Source organism: Mirounga leonina, unplaced genomic scaffold, assembly GCF_011800145.1.
Source record: "Mirounga leonina isolate KUSES-001 unplaced genomic scaffold, KU_Mleo_1.0 Mir_115, whole genome shotgun sequence".
Lineage (NCBI taxonomy): Eukaryota > Metazoa > Chordata > Mammalia > Carnivora > Phocidae > Mirounga > Mirounga leonina.
In genome coordinates, this window is record NW_023270268.1 from 26,985,131 (window position 1) to 27,007,855 (window position 22,725).

General features: G+C 37.6%; 1 protein-coding gene across 1 annotated transcript in view; it reads left to right on the plus strand.

Annotated features, from left to right (window-relative positions):
• COL6A5 (collagen type VI alpha 5 chain) overlaps positions 1-20,654 on the plus strand; it is a 79,216-nt gene extending 58,562 nt beyond the window's left edge. Inside the window, 5 exon segments of the mRNA XM_034994554.1 lie at positions 203-960; positions 3,183-3,270; positions 5,468-5,676; positions 18,494-19,183; positions 20,554-20,654. Coding sequence (XP_034850445.1) covers positions 203-960; positions 3,183-3,270; positions 5,468-5,676; positions 18,494-19,183; positions 20,554-20,654 — 1,846 coding nt within the window.
• The last annotated feature ends 2,071 nt before the right edge of the window (positions 20,655-22,725 follow it).

Genomic DNA, 22,725 nt, shown 5'->3' on the forward strand with positions numbered 1-22,725 from the left:
AAAACCTCTAAAATACTGAAAATATTTTCTAAATGAGTTTAGACATGACTTGCAGACTTCAAGCATACATGCTACCTACATCTGCTTTCTATAAAGACCTTCCCAAATTGCCTTCTAGTGGCCACAGAAATATTGGGACATTGAAAATTCTTCATTAATTTAAATAATGTGAGATTAAAGAGGTATTGATCAGATTATTAAGTCTTGGTAATCAGTCACTGAATCACTTGAAAAAGATCTCAAACAACAGTGTCTTGTGCAGACATTGAACCAATCATGAGTCTCTCTCTGTGTTTTCAGATAAATGTTTTCCAAGTGATTGCATCAAAGAGATTTTTTTACCTGAAAATTCATACATGGATGTAGCCTTCCTCTTAGACAATTCTCAGACTATAGCAAATGATGAGTTTAAGGCTATGAAAACCTTGGTGAGCTCTATGATTGACAACTTCCATATTGCATCAGACCCTAGAATCTCTGACTTTGGTGATAGGATTGCCTTGTTGAGCTATTCTCCTTGGGATAGTTCTAGGAGAAAGAAGGGTGTGGTGAAAACAGAGTTTGGATTTACAACTTACAGTGATGGAGTCCTAATGAAGAGGCACATCCAGTCTTCCCTCCAACAGCTAAAAGGAGAAGCCACCATTGGCCATACCCTACTATGGGCTGTGGAGAACCTCTTCCCACAAGCACCAAACTTGAGAAAACACAAGGTCATTTTTGTGATCTCAGCTGGAGAATATCATGAGAGAAAGGAATTCTTAAAGAAGGTGACTCTGAGGGCCAAATGTCAAGGCTATGTCATATTTGTGATTTCCCTGGGCTCTGCATATAAGGAGGACATGGAGGAGTTAGCCAGCTACCCACTTGATCACCATCTGATACAGCTTGGGAGAATTCATAAACCAGATCTGGATTATATTACGAAGTTTATAAAGCCAATTGTTTATTCAATCAGACGTAAGTCATTATTTTGTTTTTCTTCTTTGTTTTAATAAATTAGTGTTTGTTAATAGTAACACATCTTTGAAGCTATAGCTAACCCAAATATACAAATTAGATGGTGAGATGGGGACAGGGATGGGACACATCCTGCTTATACTTTGTTTTTTCTTGGTCCTAATGTGGTGAGACCTTTTTCATGATAGAATGTCTTTTATACAAAATCTCAGCACTAAACGCACAGAGGGATTGGAGTTCTCTAGAGCCACACCTGCTCAACCTAAAGAAGTTTTAGCAGTCGTTAGATGAGCATTTACATAAAAGTTTGCCCACTGCACCTAGTTTATTTTCAACTGGTGTAAGGTGTATCTCAATGTGGTTTTGATTTGAATTATTATTTTATCAAAAAATATAGTAATAGTATACATGTGAAATGTGCTTTATTTATCAATATTAAGATTTTCCAGCCATATTTTAGTTTCTCAGGTTAAACACCATACCTGCTGCTAAACATCCTACAATGCACAGGATACCCCCTCAAAGCAAAAAAAAAAAGATACAGGCCAAATTGTCAATAGCACTGAAGTTGAGAAACCCTGCCTCTAGGGCATCCCACAGAATCAGGGCTGAACCTGTTCTTTCTGGGACTCTACCAGGTTTAGACCTAGGTTCTGTTGGAACCAAACCTACCACACTTTAAAGTCCAAAGTTGCCCTGGTATTCAAGGAATCTCCAATAGCACCATCATGACAATATCTTGAGAGTTCACTCTCCATTGCAGAGAGGGCTCCACCTTTTTGCTGTAACTCATATTTGATTGCAAAATCCAGTAACTTCCCCCTTGGGAATATCATGTTATTTCTTTAACTCTAAATGCCTGCAATTGTATGATACACCATTATATTATGTAAAAAGAAATAAAAAGTGCTTCCAATTAAATATTGTTACCAACTTGACTGTCTGCAAACTCTAGTTTTGTATTTTATAGTAACTGAAGAGTTCTTTTAGACAGACTGGCAGATGTCACTCTTGTGCATGCATGAACAGGGAATATGTGTGAAATAGACTGGTGGGGCATTCCTAGGACTTCTTCACATTCAAAACTGGACTCCTGTGAGCTATTTCTTGACTCCAATTCACTGAGATCTATCTTGTTCAATGCAGTATTGTTCTTTATGTCATCAAGATTGATGGCGACACAGCACTTTTAAAAGACTCTATAAAACAATTCAAAGTGGGTCTTGCTGGGCTCTTAAGTTAGGCTTTGCAATGATTAGAGCTAGCTTACTTTTGTTGCCACCTGCACAGTGTTGGTAAATATATCCAGTTCAGTGCCTTCCCATAACCACTTGGTTTGTAGTGGTTAAGACCCCTCTACTAATACTTCCGGGGATTGTTCCTAAGCTACTACCCTTATTCTACAAGTTTTGGTACTGGCATGTTTGCTGTTCCCACATGCACAGGCAGCGCCTCCTCTATCACTGTTCCCGCCTTACTAACAGCACCTGGCAGATGCGATTGATTGGAAGACTTAGTCTCATTTCAGAGAAATGGGGTGGGGGGGGGAATGCTTATCTTAGAACTAGAGAAGTACAATTGTTATAAAACCACAAACATTCTCTGAGATATTTTCATGGAATTGTGGATCATTCCATGGCCAAAAGCCTCCTTTAACTAAAAACTATTTTCCTGAATGAAGAAAAATAATGATATGCTTTTTAATATAGAACAACAGTGGGAAGGGAGTAATGGGGCATATTATTTAGGTCAGTAAGCTAAAATCTTTTTTCTTTGATTATTTTCCTCCTAGGAAATTGGTGTTAATGGTATGGAAGAACAGAAATAGCAGCATGTAATAAAATGCTACCCTTTCTGTGTTTGCTCTATTAACATAAACCTGAGTGAAAAGCTTGACAGATTCAGAATAAAATTTCCCTTAGATTCTGTTGCCTGAGCATGTGGAAATCATGTGTTTCTGCATCACAATTAACCTTAAATGAACAATTTGAGGAGGTTTGTTTTCCATGAGCCTAGTAATTCTTTGGCTGCAAAACAATCTAAAATCAAGTTTTAAATGCTGTTTCTAGTTGCTACTATTTTCTGCTTCCACCCCAGCCAAGTTTTGCTGAAATATTTTAGTGACATTGATTGCTTTAAGAAGATTCCTTTTGGGATTCTTTTTCCTTAGCAAACATCATTTCTGATTTAAAACCCTAACTCTAACTTTGCTCTCTCCATAGGAGGATTCAATGAGTACCCACCACCAGTGCTTGAGAATGCCTGTAGACTCATCTCAAGAGGAGAGGCTTATCAAAATAAGGATCTTCTGTGAGTTAGAAATCTCTTCTATTTACAAGCGACTGTTAATTGACTGATGGGTGTATAACTGCTGATGGCAGGTTATTAGGTTGAGGGAGCTAATAGGGCCTCTGAAGTAAAGTCTTCCCATGTATTCCATTTTCTGTAGCAGAAGCTACACAGCAAGGATGCTTTATGGATTGATGTTTCTATAACATCCTCATGAGCTGTATTACAATTTTGCCTTTCAGTTCATGGTTTCCTGAGCAATTCCCACATTGAAATCTATCCCAGAATAGAACTTACAATATAGCCTCAGCCGCTGCGACCTCACTTCCCATCTCTCCCCAGCATCAACACTCAATTCTGGCCACACTGGACTCTTGTCTGCCTGTGTGAACAGTTGCTTCACCCTCCTTGGTCTTGGGTCACACCACTTGGAACCCTGTCCCTTCCAGTGAAAGCTTACCCAATGTCCATGGCCCTGATGGAAGCTATCTCCTCTTTGAAGCCCATTTTTACTTTGAAGATCCTTACTTTCGTGTACATTCTTATACTTCTGTGGAGGCAGTTATTACAGTTTATCCCAATGTCTTGTCTCACTGAAGTCTGGGGTTACATACAATTCATTGTTTCATCCCCCACAAAAGATAGCATAAAAGATCCCACCATGTAATTGCACATATAAGTATTTTTTTTAAAATTGTATCCTAAGTAACAATATAAATAATTAATCTGAATAAATCTTGAACCTCAAACAGAATGAGTGGCCCATTTGGTTTCTCTCTGCTTCTCTGTATTTCCCCAAGCTTGGATCCCTAACTGCAGTCTTGCAAAAACCCAGATTTAAGCCTATAATTACTTCTTCCTCTCAGATTGCAATTAAGCAGAGAGCTTCTCAGAATAGGTAAGGTCTCTTACACACATCCAGAAGCACAATGGCAAGATGAAGTGTGCTCAGAATTCATTCAAGTACATATTCCTATAATGTCAGATTTCATTCACTTGGTAGTTTAGCAAGGAAGTGTCCAGCAGCCAACACCTGAAGAACAATATGGCACTGATGTCATGTGAAGCAATATTTCCCAGCATTGAATAGGTCATAAATTTATTTAAAGGCAAATCAATTCTTACAGAACTGCAGACAAAATATTATAATGTTATTCAGACATGTACAAACATAAATATAGCTGCAAATACTCTGTTTATAGTTCTTGTGCAACTATCAGACTAAAATAAATGTGCATCGAATCCAAGCAAACTCAGTAAAACACAAATTTAAAACACTAATTCAATAATGGATGATTTTTCTTTGCCAAAATAGAATTCCTGAAAACTGAAAAAATATGGTACATATTGGTAAAAGAAATGTAAAATATGATGCATGTTGCAGAGGTACGCCTGCTTTCAGGTTGCCTACTCTGTTGCATGATGCCTTAATTCCTCACCGCTGTCTTCACTCTTGCAGAATTGTCATTCATATTGTGTGTCATATCATTTGGTTTTAGCTTGGTGTGAATGTATTATTCATGTATTATGTCTGACTTTTTTCCCTTTCCTCATTAACTCCCAACAGTTAAAGTAATATTGCCAGGTACCAAATACTAGTATCAAATACAAATGTGAATATGGACATTGAAATGACATAAAGGTGCATAAATAGAATAAAAATAAGAATCAACTTATGTGGACTATGTTTTCTAACATCATCTAAATAAAAACATATTCTCAAATTATCACAGCGAATTCTTAAAACTCCTAAAAATGTAAATGTAGACACCATTTTAAGAGATCTGATGTCAATGAGATAAGTTCTTTATAGTCTTATTCTTCTCAGAGCAGTTCTCGATTTCTGTTTCCTCTGTTTTCTATGGGGAGTGACATCAATCTGAGAGATTGTATGGTTGTTCCAAATAACCTATGATCGAGTTTCTTGTCATTTATTTAAAACTCTGTGGCAAATCAGACTCAATTTATTCCAAAATAATAGTTATTAGGCTATAAGCAGATGAGGGAAAAGGAAGGATAAATGGGAATTGTTTATCAGTTTATTCTTTTTAATAATAAAAAATCTTAATGAATACTTTTATTGAAAGGAATTTAGATGTTTACCACTTGTTTTTTTTCTAAGAAATGATTAAGTAACTATATCAAATTGTTGAGATATTTTATTTGCATTCCCCAAAGCTACCAAGATTCATCTAAAACTTTTGTTTTTATCTGCTAGATTTACTCCTGAGCCATATGAGATTTCTTCAGGAGAGAACAGCTTCATTGGCCAGGAATTAAGTGCTGGGAAAGACTCGTCCTTCATGTGGGAGGACAATGGAAGTAACCATTTGGTTTACATACCAAGCCACATGCTTATGCCACAAGAATTAACGATCACATATGAAAAAGGTCAGGATTCTGAAGAAATTGCAAGTTTAACTTCTGGTAAGGAAACGAAAAGTTATGATGGAATTTTTAAATAATGGGGTCCTCATCTTCTTTTTTTTTTTTTTAAAGATTTTATTTATTTATTTGACAGAGAGAGAGAGAGAAACAGCGAGAGAGGGAACACAAGCAGGGACAGAGGGAGAGGGAGAAGCAGGCTTCCCACGGAGCAGGGAGCCCGATGTGGGGCTCGATCCCGGGACCCTGGGACCATGACCTGAGCCGAAGGCAGACGCTTAATGACTGAGCCACCCAGGCGCCCCTAGGTCCTCATCTTTTAATACTAGTAGAGAATCAAGTAAATGAAGGCTGTTCTCTAAGGCAAATTTTTTCAAGTTCAAGATGGTTAGCTACAGCCACTGCTTTGGTTGAAAATGAAGGTTTACATGGTGATAGGCACCACTGAGATGACCAGTGATATGAGCTCTAAGAAATGTCCCTGATGTTCTCACCAGGCTTAAGATTTCTCTAGAAGGTTAGTGTGATGTAGAAGGAAACAATACAGAGAACATCGGAGCAAAGGAAGGATTAAAATCACTTTAAAAGCTGGCTGGACCAGTGCCTCGGACTCTGATTGCATGAGAAGGTATGGTATTTTTGAGGTACTTGGAAATGAGAGAGCACAGACTGTCTCTCCGCCTGCTCTATACATTTGAGTGGCAAAGCAAGAATACCTTCTGGCAGAATTTAATAGGTTTCAAACAAATCAGATACATAGGATTTTTGTCTGTGTTTTCATTAAAAGGGAGGACATTCTAAACAGACTTCAACCATTTCCAGCTATGCATGTAGAGGCTTCCAAAATGCTCATTTGGCCAGAATAACAGCATTGAAAGCATTATGTCTGAAGTATCACGTATGTTGTTAGATGATGCAAGTTTAAAAGAAAAAGGGGCCAATTTCATGCCAGTTATTCCTAAGAATGAATGACATACATTCTCAGTAACTTCCTTGGATAAATACCTTTTCTTTTCCTTGGGTTCAACACTCTCATCCTCACACTGTCCCCCTATTTATGAAATATAAATATTTGCACTTTAACTTTAACTGACTTTTCGAAGCTAGAATTAATAATAAAAAAGTCCATCATTAGTTGAAAAATAGGCTTAAAAAAAGACGTTAATGCAGTAAAACGAAATGTCTGTAGTACCATGGCATCAAGGCATTCAATTGTGTATATATTTTAAACAATTTTTATTATCATATAGACATGGCTTAAAGAAGAGAATAAGATATTTATTCTTTTGGGTGTTCATTTCAATGATATGGTACAGGAATTTATTATGGTTTGGTTTAAAAAGAAAAAAAAAAACAACGTTGTTTGGCAGGGTTATAATACCAAATGATCAATTGTGATCATTTTGTTAGAGGTAAGCATTCTAAAGTCTAATAACTCAGAAATGTGAATCTCTTCAGGAAAAGACAGATATGATTGGATATTTAAGAAAAAAAGAGAGGGGCACCTGGGTGGCTCAGTCGTTAAGCATCTGCCTTTGGCTGGGGGTCATGATCCCAGGGTCCTGGGATCAAGCCCCGCATCTGGCTCCCTGCTCAGTGGGAGGCCTGCTTCTCCCTCTCCCACTCCCTCTGCTTGTGTCCCCTCTCTCTGTCAAATAAATAAATAAAATCTTAAAAAAGAAAAAAAAATAATTCATCTTTGTTGCCATTTTTAACAACCATTGTTCGGTAACAATAGACTTTTTTCATTTGGTTTACCAGATGTTGGGGAATCAAGATACTTGTAGCCAGGGGAAGGTTTATTTTGGCTGAAGAAATCATTGTACATGGCTCTACTAGGAAAAAATGTAGATTATTAGTTGCCCCTCTCCATTTCTCCTGCGGTGGGTTGAAGTGTGCTGGGAGTTCTCTGGAGGATTATGTAATGTGGTAGCCTGCAAACAGTGTGAGTCTCAGACTTAAGGATAATAGATATTTTTTATCCTCTAAAATAAATCTGAGTTTCATATCACAAGTGTTGTCTAGGGATTTTGTGCTCTTCCTTCCTTCCTTCCTTCCTTCCTTCCTTCCTTCCTTCCTTCCTTCCTTCCTTCCTTTTTCTTTCTTCCTTCCTTCCTTCCTTTCTTACCTTTAGCCAGTTGCCAAAACCTACTGAGAACTTTCTATATAATGTGCCGTCCTCATGGAGAGTACATTGTGTGGTTCAGATATTTTATTCAGTTGCTAAGAGATGGACTTTGATTAGTTCCAGATGTATTGCACAAATAAAAGGTTGATAACTCCATATGCCGTGCTTGTTCCTCATTTGTTATGTGATTCTTACGGCTGAGGGCTGATCTTTCTGCCCTTGAACTGAGAGTCTTGGGGAAAAGTCAGGAATCTGAACCATTTAAGAAATGTATAGTTTCCAGAGTTCTGTGGGCTGGTAATGAGTTGTGTATCTTCCACGAGAAGCACAATCACTATCTCTCTACTTATGCTTCTCCCTCTGCTTCTTACTACCTGCTCTGATTTCCAAGTTCATCTTCAGTCCATCACCTTTCTTGGCCTTCTCCAATCCTTATAGCAGCTGAAGGACAGTCTGTATCAGAATCACCTGCAAGTCCTTCATAATCGCGGATTGCTAAGCCCTCCTCAGAGTCACTGCTTCATATTTAGGGGTGTGAGTGGCAAGGAAAAGGCTAGAAACTTCAAGACCACCATAGGTGATTTTTGTATGTCTGCAAATTTGAGATCCACTATCCCAGGGATTCTCAAAATGTGGTCCCTGCATCAGCAGTACCAGCAGCATCAGCAGAAACTGGGAACTTATTAAAATGCAGCTTCTCAGCACACATCGCAGACCAACCAAATCAGAAATTCTAGGGCTGGGGCTCAGCAATCTGAGTTTTAACAAGCAGCAAAGGTGGTTCTAATAGAGGTTGTGTTTTAAGAACCACTGCTCATCCTACCACTTTGGCATGCCAGATTTGCTCTGCATTCTCAATGGAGCTGAAAGCAATTGAGTACCTAGTACCACAGAACAGAAGTGGGAATTCCTATTTCCAAAGGATTCATTATTTTACTCATCTAAAACCACTGAACAGTCATGCTTCCCTCCATCCAACATCTAAAAAAAAAAAAACACTTCTTAAGATCTAAATATATAGAGATAATAATCATGCATTTTGACCACATGTGCAATATAAAAATTCTTTGGAAAATTCAGCCCTTCTTAATTACTTACCAATGGAATACACATAGTTCTATGGAATTATGTAATGAAAAATTGGTGGTTTAATTCTAATTAAGTTGCAATGTTGACCCAGTGACAAGCCTAGCACTTTCATCAAAGATACTAGGTTAACCAATATTTAAGATTTAGTTAGTTGACTTTCAATATTAAAGGACAAGATAATTTGTAATGAAATGTTAAATATCAACCCAAACTCAGCCTGGGGCTCACTCATAGTTTTAAGTGGTCTCAGGCCATAGGATAACATCAACTAACGTTCTTTTCAATGCATTTCACTGAGAAATGGGAAGTAACACCTCTCCCTTTCAACTAGCCTGGAATTGTGCTTTGGGGAATTTACAGAGGCTCTGTTTTACATTTTTTTATTTTTCTAACTTTAATCTGATTCTGATCTACAAATCAGCTTTTTTTTTTTAAACCAATATGTCTTTTGACTTTGATTCAATCACAGGGTATTAGAGCTGGAAAGGTATTTAGTGATCACCTCTTGCAAATTCACCTGGGGGTAATTGCACTCTACCCACCCTGGGAGACATACTGCAATGTCTGTAGACAGTTTTTGTTGTCACACCTGGAGGGTGCTACTGGCATTTAATGGACAGAGGCCACAGATGCTGCTAAATATCCTACAATGCCCGGGACCTTCCCCTCACAACAAAGAACTATCCTGTTAAACTGTCAATAGTGGGAGAAACCCAGTTTTAGAAGAAACTTCATGGCCGCAAGTTCATTCAGGAAGATTCAGAATAGGGACTCACAATTCCTACACCCTGTCCACTATTTCCCCATTATACTCTCAAGATTCTGCTGATTTTTAAAAAATTATAAAAGTACTATCATATCATATAAAATTTGAATACAAAGAATCTCAAATCAAATAATTGAGCAAAAGCTATTTGTAGTGTGGAATATATTCTTTGGTTTTTCCATAGGTCTATAGGTTTACATCACTTCAGTTGGATATCCTGCTTTTCAGATCATATTATGTCATACATTTTACATATTGCTGCAAGCTTCCTACTGATTTTCTGTATCTCATAATGTTACTTCCAATGAATGAATTTATTTATCTCATTGAACACTTAGCTTGTTTCTAATTTTTGCTGTCATGTATTGAATTTGAATATATTATCTTGACTTCTGCTAAATTTAAACCTGTACTGGACTTAAATGCAGCAGAATTGGGTTCTGAGTCACCTGTGGAACACCAGCTGAATGTCCTACTTTCATTTCAGTATACATTCTAAAGAGGAGGTCAGTAATAAAATTGTGGTCATATCTGAATTTTAATGACATGTTTCATGAACTCTTTAGGAAATTGCAACCACCTTGAAGTTCTGTGGGGGAATAAACTGAGTTTCCTGATTTTTTTTAACTATAGACTGAGGTTGTTGCATTTACTTTTACTTGGGAATTTATTATATTGTTATTACAGTTTTGGTTGTCTTCCATGAAGGTTTTGCAGTGGACAAAACTGATGCAACATGATTGTTTGGGGTATGTGGACTATTTGAATTCAAATGAGGTTTCTGTATGTCTCATGTGATCGTTTATTGCAAGTAATAATGTTCTAGAATACTAGTGACTTTTTTTTTCATGTGGACCCCTTTCTTATGGAATACAACTTGGATACTTGTAGTAATTGGGTGATAGTGGTGGTGTTAGAGGGGTTTGTGATGACAGTGTTGGTGCTGGTTGCGGTGATAGTGAAGACAGTGGTGGTGAAGGTGTTGGCTGTTGCTGATGGTGGTGGTAAAGGTGGGTGGTAGACATGTTGGTGGCCCCAATACTGTTTATGGTGGAGATGGAGGTAGGGGTATGAGAGTGGGGTGGTGATGATCGTGGTGGTGGTACTGGTAGTGGTGGGGAGGTGATGGTGATGGGAACAGTGGTGGAGGTGTGAGGGTGGGACGGTGGTAGTGGGGGTGGTCGAGATGAAGGTGACGGTGGCAGCCCCTATTGAGGGCTTACCATGTGAAAACACTGGGCATTTTTGTAGACTTTCCATGATTATTCAGATGTTCTTTCATGTAGCAAATATGTATTGGCTCCTGTTCTGAGTTAAGCCCCGAGTTGGTCTTTTTGGGGGCTTGGAGTGGTTTTTTGTTTTTTGTTTCCTTGTTTTTTAAAGACTCAGACAGAGGCCCTGTCTTCAAGGAGCTTTTGGTCTGACAGAGTATATTCTCTGTGTACAAAAAAATGCATAACACAAGTCAGAAAGTATTCAGTTTAATTAAAAGTGCAGATGGAATGCTTTGGGGACCAATATTTATTCCTTGCAGTGCAATTCTCAAAGCACCATGTGCACTGTCTCACTTGATGATTGAACAATGTGTGAGGAATAATCATAACCACAGAATCTACTGCTTACTTAGCACAACTCTGTGCCAGACACAATGCTAAGCACTTTATACACATGATTTCATTTAATCTTTACCAAAAAGTCTATCATCATCATCATTATTATTATTATTTTATTACATTTTGTATTTTTTTAAAGATTTTATTTATTTAGAGTGTGCACCTGCGAGCAGGGGGAGGGGCAAATGGAGAGGGAGACAAAGCATCTTAAGCAGACTCCTTGCCAGGTAGAGAGCCTGACACTGGGCTCAATCTCACGACCCTGCAATCATGACCTGAGCTAAAATCTAGAGTCAGACGCTCAACTGACTGAGCCACTCAGGCACCCCTACATTTTGTATTTTACAGATGAAGACACTGATGCAAAGGTTACGAGCTTCAAGCTCTTAGCTTTAAGTGGTAGAGCCAGGACTTAAACCCATGCCCACTAACTTTTAACTATGTATGCCATGTTGCCTGATGATGGCATTGTCTGCATTTACAGATGAAATAAATCCAATTGCCAAATTTGAGAATAAGTTCAATCACATCATCATTTGGGAGAATTATTTTTAAATAATTTCAGTAGTGCAATTTTATTTCAAAAATTTAATTTCATTTAAAAAAATTCCTGCTTATAAACTCATCCAGAGGCTATAATGCCAGAATAAACTGGCTTTATAAACTGCTTATAAATTCATCCAAAAGCCAGAGCACAGAATAACACCATAAAGACCAAAATGCTAGATCTGGGTAGCTTGGGTCTAAATAATTCCTAAGGCATGTGTCACTTTTTCTCAGTGTGCTGGTACCTTCTTCAGACTTGTTTCAGAGTGTGAAGTAGACTGCAAGAGTGAGCCTTTCAGACTAAGTGCCACCTAGAAAAGTCTAGGTCAAGAAAAATATTTATTCTAAATCTTTGGGGGAAGAGGATGAAATCTATTTTAAGACCATCTCTTCTACTTGTTTAGGCAAATGGGGGAAAGAGGACCTCATACAATAAAAGAAGGGAATTTTATTTTATTTATTTTATTTTTTATTTTTTTAAAAGATTTTATTTATTTATTTGAGAGAGAGAGAGCACATGAGAGGGGGGCAGGATCAGAGGGAGAAGCAGACTCCCTGCCGAGCAGGGAGGCCGATGCGGGACTCAATCCCGGGACTCCAGGATCATGACCTGAGCCGAAGGCAGTCGCTTAACCAACTGAGCCACCCAGGCGCCCAAAAGAAGGGAATTTTAAATGTGTCTGTATTTTCTTTTTCATAAAATTCTTGTGCCTCCCTCCCTTGCTGCCTCAGCTTAGAGCCTGGTCAATGACCTCAGCAGACAGGAGGGAGGACAGGCCTGGGATGGCATCGTTAAATGGAGAGGTACATAAATTATTGCCAACTCCTCTGTAGTTAAACATTCACAAACACAGCAGAATGAGCTTTCTCATTTCTGAGAGCACGTGCGCATATGTGCATGTGCAAGTCGTCTTCCACTAATACCAGTTGACTGCATTTCTTTCTTATGGAAATTCTCATTTGTGAAATATAGTAACATGGGCAGGATTTTCAGATGTCTGGGACTTTTCTATTTGTTTATCTCCCTCTAAAAATTATATTTGTGGAGTACTTAGGATATGTTAGGCACTGTGCAAACTTTATTTAATTCTCTAAAAAACTTTATTAGGTTTTATTAGTTTATTATTACTGTTTTTTACATAATGAAACTTAAGTATGGAGGGATGGGTCGCAGAGGTAACAAATGGCAGAGACAGGACTCAAACAAACTCCAAATGTTCTGCTCATAACTGCTGCTCTACAAGGCCAAGAGAAGAAAAAATTGCAAATTTTATTTAATTCATATAGTTGCCTACTTTTGGAAGAAAACTTCCTCTAGTGGCTTCACTCAGAAGGAATAGCAATTGACCAAGAACCTCATTTTTCACACCAGGTCCCAGGGCCTTTGGTGAAGTGGTTAATATGTCCCTTAATGTGTGCTCTACCCTCATATCTGAGGACCAGTTCTTCTGAAGGAGTTACATGAGTGGGGCTCAAATCCTTCCTCTACCACTTAGAAGCTGTCATTTCTTGGCCAAGTAATTTTCTCTCTCCAAGCTTCTGCTTGCTCATCTGTAAAAGGGGAATGATGGTAATTCCACCCTCATAGTGCCCTACAGAAGGTTAAATGAGAGAAGACATGAACAGAGCTGAGCATAAGACCTAAGTGAACTGAATGCTCAATCAAATACTCAAACAGTGGAAAAGCAGGAAAGAAAACATTGCCAACCTCATGGGAAATCTTATAAAACAAGGTTAATTTAATCTACAGTTAATGTGGATAGAAATAGATATGTAAGGTAGCCCCAGTTGTACATGTGGCTTGCCTATGAAGAACACATGGCTAATTTTGGCCCCTGGACAGATTCCAAAGCAGATCACTGGATAACTCATTCATATCTTGAGGTTTCCCACAAATACCATGTAAGGCAGCATAGCTACTCTACAGCATACGTAATCCCGGTCCAAATGGCTCAGGTCTTATAGATTCTCCCTTCTGTCTAAGTTCCCTTTCCACCCCCACTTCTCCATAAAGTTACTGGAGCACCCATGGTGTTGTGGCTTAAATTTTGGCCAAAGTTGGGCTAATCTCTGAGGCCGCTTCCCTGGAAATCTAGCTGGATCCCTCATTCCTTCCAAGCCTCCTCCACAATAAAGTGAACCAGCCTTTCCTCCTCCGCCATTCTGAGGAAATTCTTCCATAGACTTGAAGATGGGAATTTGGCTCCCTGACATTTCCAGAAAATACACAGCATTGCTGTGAGCTATGGATATATTGTCCCACACTCCTGCCATGTTTTCTTGAGAGAAAATATTTTTGAAGGCCGACTCTCCCTAAGTAAGATGAATTTCGACTCAAAGTAGAATAATCATGCTTCATGTTTGACTAATTTTAGAGTTTCGAACCATAAGAATCTACATTTAGCTTCTTGATTCTCATGCTAATCCTGTAAGTAGGAAGAGAGCCTATTTTTACAGATTTTGTGGGCGAAAATATGCTCCTTAGAAAATAATTCTGCAGGGTACTTTGGAAAAGGATGGAGATTTTGCTCAGTTATAAAGAGAAAATCAGGGGAAAAGCAGTTATCTTTTTGATATGGGCATGCATGAAAAAATATTTCACTAACATAAGTCAATCCTCCTCTTCTATCAGAACATTTATGAAATACTTTTCCACATGTTTTAACCAAATGTGTTGATTGGTCTTCTTAAAGAAGCCAAAATGCTGTAGTTGGAAAACAAAGATCCTAATGACAGAGCAGGTAGTGGTTAGTCATCTCCGGGACTGTAAACTTCCACATGACAGAAATGTCCATTTGACTGACCTTCACAGCCTAATACACTATAGCCAAGAACTCTAGAAGTGTTTTTGATGGTGATGTTTTAGGGCTAAAGTATGTTACATAGCTGTCACAGCAAGGAAGAATATGACATAAATGCTTTTGTCTGCACTTCCAATTTCATATTTAATAGTTTAATCAAGGGATTTTATCTTGATAAACAATTCCAAGAATTTAAAACTAGGTTTCTAGTGGGGAATGGGAAGCCCACAAATTTTATACCTGCCTGTGAAATGCAGAATCTTGTTCAATTACTACAAATGTATTGATAAAGGAAGAATCTGGTATATAAATGATGAGTTCTTAGTCCTTTTGTGAGAAGGAAGAGAACATAGGAACATCTCAAACAAAATCACCAGATCTCACACTAATATTTATTAGATAAATATTTATATCTCTACACACCAACATACATGAAACAATAGTTTTCAAGACAATGGACATCAGGAAATGAAAGACTGATCCCTGAGAGACAAAAACAAATGAAGTAAACCCTATGATTGCTCTAGCTTACTGCCATGGGGCAGGAAGAAGGAACTGGGGTGAAGCCCAATGCACTCCTTGAGATGAGGAGACAGAGATGAGAATCCAGGGAGACCAAGGTGGTAAGAGTTCCCAGGACAAAATGCCAGAGAAGAGAGAGCTGCATAGAGAGAGAACACCAGAGATATGCAAAGGGTCCCCTCAATTATTCAGCAAAGTGGTGAGGGCACATGCATGTGATGAAATGCCCTGAGCCTGGGGGAAGAACCATCAGAAAAGATTACAGAATAGTGCCAGTTGCTCATAGAGGGCCAGGAACAGTGCCTTTTCTTGCCAGAAAGCCTGGAAAAACTCATAATTCATAGAGTATTGGAAAGAAAACTCAGGGAGGTCTTGTCTCAGTAGTGGGGAATAATTAGCCTTAAATTAAGCACTACTCTAGACTAGCCAAACAAATCATAATAGCATTACCTAAAAGGAACAAATAGTTTTCATGTAACATGAATATTTGTAGGAATACACAAGTATTCCACATCCAAAAAGGAAAATTTCACAATATTTGGAACAAAAAGAAGCATGAAAACATGACCATAATCAAGAGCATAATCACTCCAAAACAAACCAGAACTGACACAGATGTTAGAATTAACAAAGATATTAAAACAGTTATTATAACAGTATCTCATATGTGAAAAAGTTAAGTAGAGACATGGAAGATACAAAAAAGAAAAAGATTCAAATAGAATTTGTAGAGATAAAGGTTGCAATGTCTAGGATGAACAATATACTGGATGGGATTAATAGCAAATTAGATTTGGTAAAAGAAAAAATCAGTGAACTTGAAGATGTAGTAATGGAATTATCCAAAATAAAACTCAGGGAGAAAAAAGATTTTTTTAAAAAATGAAAAGAGCATCAGAGTTCTAATACCCTGTCTCAATACTTGGTAGAAAATCAGCAGGAAGACAGTAGTCTTGAGCCACAATAGCAACTAACCTCACCTAATGGATATTTATAGAATACTCCACACAACAACAGAATACATATTCTTTTAGTACACACGAAACACTTACCAAGGTAGACCATACTGTGGGCCATAAAGCAATTATCAAAATTTTAAGAGATTGAAGTCACACTAACTGTATTCTCTGACCAAAACAGAATTAAATTAAAAATCAATAGCAGAAAGATCTTCAAAAAATCCCTAAGTATTTGGAAACTAAATAAGATGCTTCTAAAAAATCCATGGTCAAAGAAGAAATCAAAAGGGAAATTAGAAAGTATTTTGAAATGAATGAAAATAAAATCACAATATGCCAGAATTTGTGAGATTCCACTAATGCAGTACCTAGGTCATCTATAGCATTAAATACCTATGTTGGTAAAGAAGAAAGTTTTCAAATCAATGACTTCAACTTTCACCTTAAGAAATCAGAAAAAGGAGAACCCTAGGTAAGCAGCAGAAGAAAGGAAGTCATAAAATTAAAGTGGAACTCAATGAAATGGAAAAGAGAAAATCAGTAAAACCAAAAGCTGTTTCTTTGAGAATATCAATAAAATCAATAAACTAGTCAAAGTCACCAAGAAAAAAAGAAGACACTACTAATATCAGGAATGAGAGAGGAAACATATTAAAAGGGTAATCAGAGAATATGATAAATAATTTATTGCCTATAAATTAGCTTGGGTGAAATAGACAAATTTCTTGCAATTCACAAATTACCAGAGCTCATTCAAGAAGTAATCTAAATAGCCCAAAACCTATTAAAGAAATTGAATTTGTAGTTCAAAATTTCCCATACAGAAAACTCCAAACCAAAATGACTTCACTGGTAAATTCAACAAAACACCTAAGGAAGAAATAATATCAATTCTACACAAAGTCTTACAGAAAACTAAAGAGGAAGGAATTCTTTCCAGCTCATTCTCTAAGGCCAGATTACCATGATAGCAAAACCAAAGACTTTACATGAAAATGAAACTGTACTCCAATATTCCTTATAAACATAGCTGTAAAAATTCTAAACAAAATTTTAAGTAAATCAAATCCAATATTACCTTGATTGTCATAATCATTACACAAGGTGTAGTGATATCAAAACACCACATTGTACACCTTACAGTTTTTACATAACTTTTATTTGTCAAAAAAAGTCAACAATAGATTAAAAAAATAATGTGGAGTTTACCCTAGAAATTCAGAGTTATTTGAGCTACAAACATGTAATGGAGCGTTTGCCCTGTTAATAACATTATCTATGGTGGGTTTTTTATTTTTTTTTTTGCATTCTATTTTATTATTAAGGTTTTATGGCATTAATACAGGTTAATTAATTCATTTGTGGGAATTATTGTGAGGAGTAAATAAAGTAATAAATATACAGCATTAATAATGGGGTTGAGCACAAATGGGGATCAATAAATTTTTGCCAGTTAAAAATCTACTTCTTGCTTGATTAGGTTTATAGACACACTTCTTTCATAGAAAAAAAATTGGCCACCTACTTCCTGTCTTTCTGAGCTGGCATTTCCTGTTGTGGCTTCACTGACCAGTCACCATCCGCATGATTGTGGACATGGTTTTATGATCCCTTAGGCTTAGAGCAGTGCTACTTAACGTCTGATCTACAGCAAGATAAGGCATTAGCGTCAGAATGTAAATCAGGGCACTGTTTCCTTCATTGAGAAAGTCTTGCTACCAAAAAAAAAAAAAAAAAAATAGCCAAACTAAACAGTGTGCTTAGTAATGGTGATGACTTACAACATGGTGCAAGCTCCTTATTTTGTCCTGGGCCAATAAACAGTTTGCAGACTGGCACCTTAAGTACCAACATCTTAGAGTATTTAAGGTCTTACACAGCGTTTGGATTCTAAAGTCAGCATCTATACTTGCTCTCATGACATCACACTATGGTACATATTTTGAACATGTGTATAAAGGTATATGTGTTTGTGACATCAACAAATATGACTTTGACATATATACTTTTCTCTTAGAGCCGCTGCATAATAATTAGATCTCATGCAAATGTGTACTTCAAATTTTGTAATCATGTGGAGTGCACTAAAAATAGTTATATGTTTCTCATCTTACATATGAAAATAGCTAGAGGATCAATCAGTCCTTTGACAAGGATCTGAAATAGGCTAGGAAATATGTTTCTTTTCACATGATAGCACCTGTTGAATGCCAGTGGTTTCCCATGCAGTGTGTAGAGACATATTTAGAGAATGCATCTGGGAACAAGTACTGTAATTGATTTATGTTGTCTGCCATGGTTATGGGAATAAAGCATGGCAAAATCCCAAGATGTGTATTGGTCATCCTTGGCTAGGAGTTTTAAGTAATTTTAGCCTTCTTTTAGCCAAGTTCAGCCTTCTACTAAAAAGAGTGACTTGAGCTGTTCTATTGCAGGACATGAAAACCATGGCAGAAAAGAAGAACCAGGTCTTACTAATGAACCTGGAGATACCTCTCTTCAAGAATATTACATGGATGTGGCTTTCCTCATAGATGCTTCCCGAAGAATAGGAAATGATGAGTTTAAGGAAGTGAAAGCTTTTCTAATCTCAGTGCTTGATTACTTTCACATTGCCCCAGACCCACTGACCTCCATGTTAGGAGACAGAGTGGCAGTCCTGAGCTATTCTCCTCCAGCCTATATGCCCAACAGTGAAGAATGCCCTGTCTACCTGGAATTTGATTTGGTTACTTATAGCAATATATTCCAAATGAAACATCATCTCCAAGACTCTTTTCAGCAGCTCAATGGAGATGTTTTTATTGGCCATGCTCTGCAGTGGACAGTTGACAATGTGTTTGTAGGAACCCCCAACCTGAGGAAAAACAAAGTTATCTTTGTTATATCTGCTGGCGAAACCAACCCCTTAGACAAGGAAGTCTTAAGAAATGTAGCGCTGAGAGCCAAGTGTCAGGGCTACTCCATATTTGTGTTTTCCTTTGGTCCTATACACAATGACAAGGAATTAGAAGAATTAGCCAGCCACCCACTGGATCATCACTTAGTCCAGCTTGGCAGAACCCACAAGCCAGATTTGAACTATATCACCAAGTTTGTCAAGCCATTTGTTCATTTAATCAGACGTAAGTCATTAAACGTTTTCTCTTCTATTGCTTTTGCAGTAGATTTAATGTCTCTGTATACAATCCACCAATTGGCTTAGTAATAAATCCTTACTTCAGTGGTGAGTGGTATAGTCTAAGGTGTGAGTAGGAGGCAGTGAGAAAACCAGAGAAAAATATCAGGTCTTATTGACCTTGAACTTTACTGCTGCACTGTCAAGGTCTTTGCCAGAAAACCCCCATGTAGGTAGAAAGTGTTTTTTAACCCTAATCTGTTTACTATGTACTTGGTACTATGTACCAACTTCTTTAAATGGATTATATCATTTAATCCTCAGTACAGCCCTCAAAGGAAAGTACTAGTATCTCCATTTTACAAGTGAGAAAACTAAGGTTCAGAGACATTAAATAAATTGCTCAAAAGCTTAGTTTGAGAGTTGGCAAATTCTAGACTCAGCCCCATGCATTCTGAACCCAGAGCTGTGCTCCTGTTCTTTAAACCATATTTCAATTCCTATACCCTTAACGAAGTACACTGCTGTAATCAGTAATACCCCACTACCATCACCCTCCATCTACTCCAGGACTTCTGTTTTATCTTTCATTGTAAATTACCTTTGGTTATGACTTTAATTCTTTTGAGCCATGGGCATGAATCTCTTCTAGAGCATTTGTCCCAGACAACTGGCTCAGGCATAGCCAAGCAGGGTCTTAAGGGTGTCTTTTTATAGTGGGGCTTTGAGAGTGACTGCCCCAGCCTCTGTCCATGAGTTGCAATTTTAGACATGGGTATAATAGTATACCTGAGAGCTTGTGACATCAAGCAAATTCTGGCCTGTGCTGGGATTAGGAGTGAGGCAGAGGCCACATTGAATAGTTATTTGCAGCTCCTGAGAGTTTACCAAGAAATAACAGAGATGCAGATTTGCTGCCACTCACAAAGCCCCAGGGCTCATGTAACCCTCAGGAATTTTGGAAATCAAGATTTATATGTATCGTAGCAGGCTTGTCACTTGCAAAAAAAAATGATGCCTTCTTCCAACCCTAAGATAAATAGGGCAGACAATTACAATAGCTCAATGTGTCTTCTGAAAAGATCTTCCTTTTAGAGGAATAGAAATAGATGTTAGAAGGGATTGAAAGATGTCCTTGAATTGTATCACAAGCCTGTGAAATACAGAGCTTGAGAATTTTTGACTCAATCACTGCTGTATCTCATTGACTTTGCCAATGAGGTATTGCAAATATCAGAGGGTGCCTACTTTGCCGAGTACCTTATAAAATTAATTTCCTCTTGAAGACGCCTCCAACCACAGGAAAAGATGAACTGACTTTGGGCAATAGAATATAGAAGGGTAACATTTAGATTAACCAGCCCACTCTTTCTCCAGGTGCCATCAACAAATATCCCCCTGCAGATCTGAGACCCAAGTGTGTTAACATCACCTCTCCCAATCCAGAGAACGTTGGCTCAGGAAACAATGTATTGTGAGTTGGCAAATTCACAGTTTGGGTAATACTACAGTTGGAAACAGTCCTTATAAAAAAAAAATTTGAAATGAATGGTGCTTTAGTGTTCAGGATGCAAGTTTGGTTGGGATGTAGGGGTGTGTGTGTGTGTGTGTGTGTGTGTATGTGTGTGTGTAAAATACTCCTGGTTTGTGATAACTCACAGATCTGGAGTTAATAGCAGATAGAATATGACCCATATTAGAAAGAACCATGTTCCCATTTCTGTAGCTTTTATGAAAAAAAAAAAAAAAGGCTCTTTGTAATACCTTATATAACACCACTCTAATATTGGGTACTGCCAAAACAGAAAACTTATAACATCAAATGTTAGGTACCACAATTTTAGAGCAGAAGAAAAGCCAAAAGATAAAAAATGGCAAAAGCAACCAAAACATTTGCCATTTAAAAAACAGAACCCATATGAAGACTGGTAAGAAGGATTCTTTTATGTTTGATTTTGCAAAGTACAACCCTAAGTACTCAATAAAAATTCAGTGGTGAAAATAAGATTGCTTTGGAGTCCTAAACCACTGATACAACATTCTAATTTCCTTTTGGAATATTAAAAAATTGCCCCTGAGTCAGATTTCATCCACAAACTATTTGGACTATTCCAATCACATGCATAAAATTTATTGCTGTTCTATATCTGCCTGTATTTACATTTAATTCTGCAAGGGGCTTGGCTAATGTATTTTTCATCTCTTTTCTCTGTCACCTTAGCTTTATTCCTGAGGTGTATAAAATAGAGACAGGAAACAGTGAGCTGTTTGATGAATTTGATTCCCAGGAGCAGCATTTCTTTGTATTAGGGAACAATCCTAGTAATGGTTCTGAGACTACTACTGATTTGATCCAAAAGTTATACATGCTCTTTTCAACTGGAGAACTGATGAATGATAAAGAAGAGGCACATTCAGAAGAAATGCTAGCTCTAGCAGATGGTAAACAACAAGATAAAAAAGGTAACCTTGGATACAATAGAATTGAAGACCCTGAAGTACTTTTGTTTGGATTTTCCCCTGGTGGAAGATGAGCAAGGATGAGCAAGGATAACTCACTGGGACAGGTAGAAATGACAGGATAGAAGTGCCTATCATCTAGGGCTGCAAGGGGTTCCCAAAATGAGGAGGAAAACAAGATATAACTGTAGAAAGGCAAAAAAGGGAGTCAATGGTGTTGACAAAACCAGAACTGAAAGTAGGTATAGATGTTTAGTGTGGGGTCAGGGAATGGAGACAGGAGAGGGATGAGAACAAGGACCACACAGGTCCTGAGTAAGCAAGCAGAGCCCTGCATCCCTGTGCAAAATGCAGGGGGGGAGGAGCTATGCAACAAGCCTCCAGTGTTTGAGGGTCTGCATTCTCCCTTAGTAACCTAGGCTTTCCTGCTCTGAGATGTGCGCTTCTAGCTGGTGCCTGGAATGGACAAGGCTGCTGTGGGTTTGAGACTTCTTTGGAGGCTGAAGGCAGCTTCTTAGGCAATGTGAGGAGATGGTTCTGGACCTACAACTAAAGGGAAAATGGAAGATGGAGAACAGGAAGCTATAGTAGGCTCTAGAGTAGCTATTCACAATTTTTGCTGTGTATCAAAACTGTATGGGAAATTATTTTAAAATAAATATTCTTGGGTGTCTACTAAAGCTGAAAGTATACATATACTATGACTAGCAACTTTAATGTATATTCTCAACAGAAAAATATATATTCATCAAAAATTATGTACTAAAATATTCATAACAGCACTTTTGTAGTGGCCCCAAAGTGGAAAAAAAATGCCCAACAGCAGGTATGATAAATAAATTTTGGCAAGATTATATAATGAAATACCATGTATGTATGCAGTATATATGTACAATGCTATGTAAGTATGTAATATACATCAACACTTCATATATACATCTATACTCTATGTATTAGATATGGGTATAATTGTAGGTATAGCTAGTATATAGATATTGAACAAGATCAGCAAAATGATGGAAAATAGGAGAGATGAGGATAGAGGAAATATAGAAAAATATAGAAAGGGGAGAGAAGTATAAGAAAAGG